The sequence below is a fragment of the Dipodomys merriami genome, unplaced genomic scaffold (genome assembly GCF_024711535.1).
Source record: "Dipodomys merriami isolate MVZ:Mamm:240054 unplaced genomic scaffold, mDipMer1.0.p SCAF_16, whole genome shotgun sequence".
Taxonomy (NCBI): domain Eukaryota; kingdom Metazoa; phylum Chordata; class Mammalia; order Rodentia; family Heteromyidae; genus Dipodomys; species Dipodomys merriami.
In genome coordinates, this window is record NW_027202937.1 from 4453353 (window position 1) to 4462550 (window position 9198).

Consider the following 9198-nt stretch of genomic DNA (forward strand, 5'->3'; position numbering starts at 1 on the left):
GAGGCTTGAACCCAGGACCTGCACACTTACCCTGAGCCTTTTTATTCAAGGCTAACTCTACCACTTGAGCCACACCTCTAATTCACAGGCTTTTGTGATACTTAATTGGAGTAAGACTCCCCCAGACTCACCTGCACAGGCTGGCTTCAAACTGCGATCATCAGATTTCAACCTCCTGAGTAGTTAGGATTATTGGTGTCAGTTCAGGACTGGCTTTTTTGACAAAAGAGTAAAAGGCCATACAGGCGATACAGAACAATCGATATGGGCAGTTGACAAGAAGGATAGAAGAAGCCTTTGGTCAGAAAATAAGTGATTTGGCAACTCCTACACAACCTGCATACTAGACATTCCCTCCTCTCGACCTTGAGTGTGGGAGAAAAGCTGTCATCCTTGAGTGGATGACAGGAAATAATCATTACTGAATAGCAAGCCAGGCACCGGTGGCTCACGCCTATAATCCTAGCTACTCAGGAGGCTGAGATCTGAGGATCGTAGTTCAAAGCCAGCCTGAGCAAGCAAAGTCTGTGAGACTCCAATTAACCACCAGAAAATCAGAAGTGGTACTGTGGCTCAAATAGTAGAGCACTAGCCTTGAGCTGAAGAGCTGAAGGACAGCACCGAGGCCCAGAGTTCAAGCCCCACAACCAACAAAAAAAGAAAAAAGAATGAACAGCAAGATTAAAGGAACTTGGAGGCACTGGGGTGGGCTGGAGAGCAGGGCGTGCTGAGGGACAGGTCAGGCCTGGAAATGCACAGATCAAGGCTATGATGAACGTCCAGTCAAGGGTGGACAGTGCCACCTCCAAGATTAAGGGCATGTTGACTGACTACTGCTCCTAAATTCTTCCAGAAAAATTACTGCTCCAGGTCTTCTGACTTCCTGAAGGTTTCATTTTTATATTACATTAAAATATGCATGAAAATGTATAATTGATTCCAAAGTAAGTCTGTGTGTCTGTCTGTCCACTCATGCAGCAGTACAGTGGCTTTAACTTAGGTCTGGGCACTATCCCTAAACTTAATTGCTCAAAGCTAGTGCTCTACCACTTAGGCCACAGCTCTGCTTCTGGCTTTTAGGTGGCTCATATTGGAGATAAGAGTCTCATTCATTTTCCTCCCCAGACTGACTGGGCTGTTTTTGAATTGTGATCCTCAGATCTAAGCCTCCTGAGTAGCTAGGATTACAGGTGTGAGCCACTGGCACCTGGCTTCCTATGATCTTTAATAGAACTAACAGCCTTCAAATCTATTTTAGGCTGTGCTCTCCTATTCGTACTTTGGAGGAGATGGGAGAAAGGCAGGACTTGTAGGGCTCAGGTGGAGGGTTGGAGGGAGGCACTGATAGTTTAACCTGGAAAATGAAAAACAGGTGTGTGTGTAAGGAAGCAGCAAATACTGGGAACTAAGCATGCAGGCCAAGGCCAGGCCTCCAGCACATTCTGTTCTAGGGGAGAGCACTTTGTCTCGCTTCCTCTGCAACTTCAGTATCACTAGGTCTCCAAGATGGGTCTGTCTGGAGTGTGGTCCCCAACCAAAGAGCTGGAGCAGCTTAGCAGACTGGAGGTCAGCCCCTGCGAGGAATCTTCTAATGGTCTTAGAGTGGCTTAGCACATCTGGGCCTCCCCCCTTTCTGCCCCTTCACTGCCAATCAAGTTCACTAGCCCAGGCAATGCTGAAGATCCTGGTCAAAACAAAGGAGAGGGAGGAAGACAGCGATCCTTGCTCCGACAGTGTGGGCCAGGATGGGGCAGCAGTTCAGCTGGGAGGAGACGGAGGCGGCTGGGGAGATGGACGTGGCGGAGCTGCAGGAGTGGTACAAGAAGTTCGTGGTGGAGTGTCCCAGCGGCACCCTCTTCATGCACGAGTTCAAGCGCTTCTTCAAGGTCACGGGCAATGAGGAGGCCACCCAGTATGTGGAGGGCATGTTCCGAGCCTTCGACAAGAATGGGGTGAGGAGCGGGGAGGGGAGGACATGGCCTGTCCACTCGGCCCTTCCCATCCCTGAGGTCCCTGCTCCTCCTCCTGTTCTCTCCTCACCCCCCTCCTCATCATTCTGTCCCTCCCCTCTTCTCTTCCTTCTTCTCCACTCCACCCCTCTCCATCTCATCTATCCTCTGATGCTTCCTCAGTCCTCTACCTGAAGACAGGAGGCTGGCACACAGTCCGGGCCGTTGTCTGTGTGTTTATGGTCAAGGCTCAGCAGCCCAAAGCCTGGGTTTTTCCACCAGAATCCATCTCTAATCACTGGGAGCTAAGGAGAGGTCCTAATTGGGAAAGGCTTCCCCTTCCCCTCCCTCTTTGCTGTGGTCCTTCAAAGGGAGACTGGGCAGGTCACCCCTGTGGTGGGGGCTAGCAGGGGATCCACCCCAACCTGTAAAAGTGCTTTGCAACTCTTCATACCATAGAGGATTTCATAAAATCACTCAAACCCTTAAGCCCTCCAATAACAGGTAGCTAAATACATGCAATTGTAAATACATGCAACTGCAAATACATGCAATTGTAAATACATGCAGTTGAATTTCAAAAGTTAATTCCGTCAAAACCTCCCCACTTATTCAACTATCCAGTCCCATGCCTCTGCAGTTTGTTTAACCATGGAGGTTGGCCTCAAATACTTGTTTCAGCCCCCATGTTGAGGGCTGGGCCGAACGCTGATCTGTAGAAAGTATTGGCGTGAGTTCACTGCTGCTCATGGCCTCACTCTCCAGGAGGAAGGGTAGGTGGGAATGCTGCTCAGCCCAGCCAGGACCCTGCCCTCAGCACTGTCAGGAGAGAGCTGCCCTGGAAAATGAGCCCTGTGAATCACCCACGGGGCACAGAGCCAGACTCAGCCCTGGCCCAGGACCCCAGCAGCCCAACCAGGGAACAGCAGGCTTCTCTCATTTTACATTAAATGAGATCAAAACCAAGGCACAGATGGAAATGGATTTACCCCAGGTCATATTCTCAGGGGTCTTGACTCCCAGTCTAGTACTCCTACCTAAGGAGATGGGTTTTCATTTATTTGTTTTGACAAGGAGTCTTGAGATACAGCCCACACTGGCCTTGAACTCGAGATCTTCCTGCTTTGCCCTCTGCCTGCTAGCATTACAGATATGCAACCACTTCTGGCTTGAGCTAGGGCTGGGGTGAAAGGTGGTAAAGATAAAATATGTTTATTTTGAGGGAAGAAACTTACTGAATAGTCTAGGCTGGCCTTAAGGTCATTGTCCTCTTAGCCTCCCAATTGCAGGGATTACAGACATTCCACCATGCCCAGCCCAATCCCCCCCTAAAAAAAGTTTTTTTAAGTACTGAATATCCTAAGGAAAATAAACAAATCTGTGTCAGGACACAAACAAGTTTCCTTATTTGTGTGTAAGCAGCACTGGGCTGGGCATGGAGAAGAAACAAGCCATGTTGACTCATCCAGGAGGGAATGCACACTGCCATTCTTCCCCAGGGCTGTGTGCTATGACAGCAGTGTCCCCAATGTTAGAGAGGGGGAGAGGGGGGGCAGGTGGTGGCATGGGGCAGGGGGAGATTGGCCTAAGTAGTCCAGGAAGGTAGGCTTCCTGGGGGAGGAGACCTTTGAGCCGAGCATTGAGGATGAGAAGACAGGCTGGTCACCGAGGTGGGGAGGAGCATGCGCAGTAAGGCAGAGGCCCCATGGTCTTCAGGGAGGAGGGAAAGCCTGAGTATGGAGGGATGTGGGGCCCTTGGTGGGGCTTAACCTACTCTGGGAGGAGGGGTTGGGGGCCAGAGAGGTCTCAGCAACATCCACACCCAATGCAGGACAACACCATTGACTTCCTGGAGTACGTGGCGGCCTTGAACCTTGTGCTGAGGGGCACCCTGGAGCACAAGCTGAAGTGGACCTTCAAGATCTATGACAAAGACCGCAATGGCTGCATCGACCGCCTGGAACTCCTGGACATCGTGGAGGTCAGTGTCTCAGCAGCCCAGCTCAGGGCAGTCCCTGAGCCAAGCTCAAGGCAGGTGACCATGGAAGAGGGTGGTGGGGCTTGGAGAAGAAAGAAATGATCCCACTGGAGCAATGCTGGAACTCAGTGACAGAAAGATAAGTAGAAACTTAGGCAGTACTTTTCCAAATATTCCATGAAGCAAAGAAATAATATCACACGTGCATATATATATATACTATGTTTTGAGCCAGACACAATGGCTCACACCTGTAACCTCAGCTACTCAGGAAGTAGAGATTATAGGATCAAGGTTAAAGTCCAGCCTAGACAAAAATTGAACAAGACCCTATAGCTGGGCTTGGTAGTATGTACCTACAGACTCAGCTATGCATTAAGTATAAATAAGAGGATCATAGTCCAAGCTAGCCTAGACCAATAAAACAGAAGATGATATCTAATAAATAAGGCAAACTCCAAAGAAAATATAAGAAAAATAATATGTCAGGCATTGGTGGCTCATGCCTATAATCTTAGCTACTCAGGAGGCCAAGATCTGAGGATTGCAGTCCAAAGCCAGCTTAGGCAGGAAAGTCTATGGGACTCTTAGCTCCAACTAACCAACAGAAAAGTAGAGGTGGCATTGTGACTCAACGTGGTATAGCACTAGCCTTGAGCAAAAAAGAAGCTCAGGGACAGTGCCCAGACCCTGAGTTCAAGCCCCATGACTAGCAAAAAGAAAATGAAAAAAAAAGAACTCAAGGACAGAGCCCAGGCACCCAGTTCAAGTCCCGCAACTGACAAAAAGAAAAAAAAGAGAATGAGAAAGAAAGAGACAAAGTAAAAAGAAAGGAAGAGAGAGAGAAAGGAAATAATAAAAGAAGAAATTATGGGGTTGGAAGTGTGGTTCAGTTGGTAGATGTGTAAAAGTGTCAGGTACCAAGTTCAAGTCCCGGTCTCGGGCCTAAGAAAAAAAAGAAAAATGAGGCATTAATAAGAAAAAAATGTAGCTGGGGGTCAGTGGCTCATGCCTATACTCCTAGCTACTCAGGAGCCTAAGATCTGAGGATCACTGTTTGAAGCCAGTCCAGGCAGAAAAGTCCCTGTGAGACTTATCTCCAATAAACTACTCGAAGAGCCAGAAATGGTGCTGTAGTTCAGGTGGTAGAGTGCTAGCCTTGAGTACAAAGAGGCTCAGGGACAGCACCCAGGCCCTGAGTTCAAGTCCCAGGACCAGAAAAAAAAAAAAAGTATAAGGGAAAACTGCAATTTGGTCTTTTCATCACTATAACAAATGCCTGAGAGAAAAGAAGAAACACTGATTTGGCTCACAGTTGCTGACGATCAGTGCATGGTCTGCTGGCTCCATTACTGTGGGCCATGGTGAGGTGGAGCGTTGTGGTAGCAGGAGTATGTGATGGAGGAGGCTGCTCACCTCATGGCAGCTAGGAACCAGAGCACAAGAGAGGAAGGAACCAGGGAAAATACACCCAGCGAAGACAGATCCCCAATCACCTGCTTCCTCCAACCAGAGCCCCTTCCCATAGGTCCACCACCTCCCAGCAATCTAGTTAAATTTGAATCTGTCGCTGGGTGCTGGTGGCTCACACCTGCAGTGAGGAGATCTGAGGATCACTGAAGCCAACCCCAGCAGGAAAATCCATGACACTCTTCTCTCCAATTAACTACCAGAAAACTGGAAGTGGAGCTGTGGCTCCAGGTGGTAGAGTGCTAGCCTTGAGCACAAAAGCTCAGGGACAGTACTCAGGACCTGAGTACTAAGTACAGCCCCTCATGAGACTCTTACCTCCTCCAGTTAACCAGAAAAGAAAAATCTGAAAGTGGAGGAATGGTTCAAATGGTAGAGCACCAGCCTTAAGCAAGAGCCCGAGGCCCTTAGTTCAAGCCCCATAACTGACAAAAACGAGAAAGGAGGGAGATGAAAGAGATGCAGCCTCTGTCTCGGGGGTGTCCAGGTGGAGCCTGTCTTCTGCACTTCCGCGACACCTCCATGTCCTCTTGCTGGTGTGGGAACAGGACAGGGGAGTCCTGCTTTACTCCTCCAGTCCACAGCTGCCCTCCCCATATCCTACTTGACATGCACTGTTTCCTTCCCTCCCCCCCACCCCCGCATCTCCCCTCTTCTTGGGGAGCATGGCTACAGAGGGTCCAGCAGCTTACACGCCCCTCTGTGCCTCACCAGATCAATGCTGCTGGGGGTGGAAGGGAGGCAGGAAGTCCCCAGACGGAATGAGCCACCGAATTTGGAGGGGTTGCTTTTGACTTGGATCTGAGCCTGGGGGCCGTGGTGGGGAGGTGGTGCTGAGGATCTGGCCCCTGAGGTAGAGCTGCAGCTTGCAGAGCCTGCTCACCACAGCCTGCTCCTCTCCCGCAGGCCATTTACAAGCTGAAGAAAGCCTGCCGTGTGGAGATGGACATGGAGCAGCAGGGCCAGCTGCTCACGCCTGAGGAGGTGGTGGACAGGATCTTCTTGCTGGTGGATGAGAATGGAGATGGTGAGATGGGAGGAGATGCCCACTGTGCTGTGTGCCCCGGGGACAAGACTCCCCGCTGCCCTCCTACTGACATCCCTACCCCAGAATGTGCCCCTGAGCCCATGGCGGCTGTGGGGGCTTAAAACTCCTCAGGCCCATGCCTCATGCTGGTAATCCTGTCTACTTTTAGGAGGCTGCAATCTGAGAATTGCAGTTCGAAGCCAGCCCAGGCAGAAAAGTTCATGAGACGTGTGTGTGTGTGTGTGTGTGTGTGTGTGTGTGTGTCATGGGGCTTGAACTCTAGGCCTGGGCACTGTCCCTCAGCTCTTCAGCTCAAGGCAAGTGCTCTACCACTTGAGCCACAGTGCCACTTCTAGCCTTTTCTGTTTATGTGGTGGTGAGGAATCAAACCCAGGGCCTCATGCATGAGAGGCAAGCACTCTACTGCTGAGCCTTCTTCCCAGGCCCTCATGAGACTCTTATTTCCAGTTAACCAGAAAAGTGAAATCTGAACGTGGAGGAGTGGTTCAAGTGGTAGAGCACCAGCCTTAAGCAAGAGCTCAAGGTCCTGAGTTCAAGCCCCAATCCTAGCACTGAGTAAATAAATCTCCGCCAGAAGTTGCTGATGGAGGCCAGGCAAGCAAGGAGAAAGAACAGGAATTTGGAATCTGGCTAGCTTGGCTTCCATAATCAGCCCCTCAGCCTGCAGGGTTTCCATGTATGGAAAGCAGGGGTCACGAGAGGGACTGAGAGGAGCAGACGGGACCATGGGTAACAGAGGACTTAGCAGGGGTGGCTGTCCTCTGGAGAGCTCAGTGCCCAATCCCTGCTCTGGAACTACAGAAGAGCCCTCAGGACCTCCTCAGGACCATCTCCACATAGGTGCTGTGGGCCAAAGTTAAGAAAGCCCCTCCCAAGCCAGGAGCAGTGGCTCACACCTGTCATCCTAAGGACTAAGGCATAGGTTGAAGGATCATGTAGGGCTGGGGCATGGCTTAAGTGGTAGAGAGAACCTGAGTTCAAACCCTACTACCACCACAAAAAATAAAATGATAATAATCCTGATGGATTCCAGAAGGCTCCTGGAGAATCTGAGACCTTGCCAGCTGCAAGCTTAGGCCCTAAGGCTGCAGACTGGTTTGTAGAAGAGCTGGAGGCACGTGGGAGAGAAAGTACCCTCCTACCCGCCCCTCCCCCACACACACTCAGGGTAACAATCACTCCCACCCCGGCCAGGCCAGCTCTCCCTGAATGAGTTCATCGAAGGCGCCCGCCGTGACAAGTGGGTGATGAAGATGCTGCAGATGGACGTGAACCCCGGCGGCTGGATCACCCAGCAGAGAAGAAAAAGTGCCATGTTTTGAGCAGTCCGCAGCCTGGGAGACTGGCAGAGCCCAACGGAAGTCCACAGCCCTCCTGAGGGTCCAGACTCGCCCCTGGGTCTCCCAGCTCTGAGCAGGGCCTGGCACAGGCTCCTCAGGCCCCTCACGCTGGTGTGGACGGGCTCCTCCTGTGCAGGGGTGAGTGGGGACCAGCGATGACTTCTGGGTATGATGAGGCCAATTGACTCTGGACTCCGCCTAGAAGACCGTTTCTCTGCTTCCTCAGCCGATCCTGGGAGAACTATGCCTTGGCTAGGCGGGTGTGGAGCGCCTTCAGATCTCTAAATGTTCTTAGTTGGAAGCAAGGGCCTAACTGGGTGGGGGCGTCCTGCCGTCCAAGTCCGCAAGGAGAATATCCACAATAAAGTAGGGAGCAAAGGTGGGGAGCAGGGGCTAGAAGGGGTTGAAGACTAAAGGGGATCCTTGTTATACCCCTGCCCTTGCTTTAGGCCCTGGTCATGGGGAGGCCCTCCCTGCCCATTCCCAAGCCATCCACACCAGCACAACAGTGAATAAGTGAACAGGCCATGATCTTCTTCTTTTTTTTTCTTTTTTGGTCAGTCATAGGGCTTGAACTCGGCCTGGGCGCTGTCCCTCAGCTCTTCAGCTCAAGGTGAGCACTCTACCACTTGAGCCACAGCGCCATTTCCAGTTTTCTGGTGGTTTATTGGAGATAACACTCTCACAGACTTTCCTGCCCATGCTGGCTTTGAACGACGATCCTCAGATCTCAGCCTCCTGCGTAGCTAGGATGACAACATGAGCCACCGGCGCCCGGCTCAGGCTGTGATCTTAATGACCAGTGCTGCCCCCAGACACTGCTGCCACTCTGTTCTACCCTTCACCCTGCATCCTTCCTCCCTCTTGCCGTGCTCAGCATGGACCTTCCACCATCCCCAGCCATAACCTCAGGGCTGAGAGCATGGCTCAAGCGGTAGAGTGCCTGCCCAGCAGCCATAAACGCATGACTCTCTTAAAGGATGGAGATGCTTTCTGCCAATAGGGAGGCCAGGGGCCTGCTGACCTGAGTTCCAGACCAGACTTGGTCTATAACAGCTGAGTGACCCCAAAGAACCGCTTCTCTTCCCTAACCTGGGACAGGCAGACCAGAGAGGCAATTTGCAGGTCATCGTGTTTTTAGGTGTAGGATTCACTGTTGTCACACAAACTCTTCTACAGCTCTGGTATAGACACTAGATTCCAGGGGAGCCTCCGGGGCTCAGGCCTCTGGCAGCTCTGCAGCTTCTGGAGGCCCCGCCCAGAACAGGAAGAGGAGGCGGTGCTCAGCCTATGCAGTGATTTCCTGTGGGGCCTGGAAAAACATTTGCTTTAGCTTAAAAATAAATAAAGCTAATAAGCCCGAGGCTTTATAAGTATGATGTCCCATGTGATGTTCCGTCACAATTCCTAAAC

At 51.3% G+C, this 9198-nt stretch overlaps 1 protein-coding gene across 1 annotated transcript; it reads left to right on the forward strand.

Moving 5' to 3' along the window:
* Positions 1–1536: 1536 nt before the first annotated feature.
* Positions 1537–8983, forward strand: Guca1b (guanylate cyclase activator 1B). The gene is made up of 4 exons (XM_070023347.1): positions 1537–1952; positions 3781–3930; positions 6304–6424; positions 7640–8983. The coding sequence occupies exons 1-4, from the start codon at positions 1746–1748 to the stop codon at positions 7765–7767; spliced, it is 606 nt and encodes a 201-aa protein (XP_069879448.1). The 5' UTR covers positions 1537–1745; the 3' UTR covers positions 7768–8983.
* Positions 8984–9198: the final 215 nt, after the last annotated feature.

What these genes read in the sequence shown, in the direction of transcription:
- Guca1b (XM_070023347.1), top strand. Translation starts at nt 1,746, where the DNA reads ATGGGGCAGCAGTTCAGCTGGGAGGAGACGGAGGCGGCTGGGGAGATG. An exon ending in GAGCCTTCGACAAGAATGGG is followed by an intron (nt 1,953 to 3,780) that starts GTGAGGAGCGGG and finishes CACCCAATGCAG; the next exon opens with GACAACACCATTGACTTCCT. An exon ending in GGTGGATGAGAATGGAGATG is followed by an intron (nt 6,425 to 7,639) that starts GTGAGATGGGAG and finishes CACCCCGGCCAG; the next exon opens with GCCAGCTCTCCCTGAATGAG.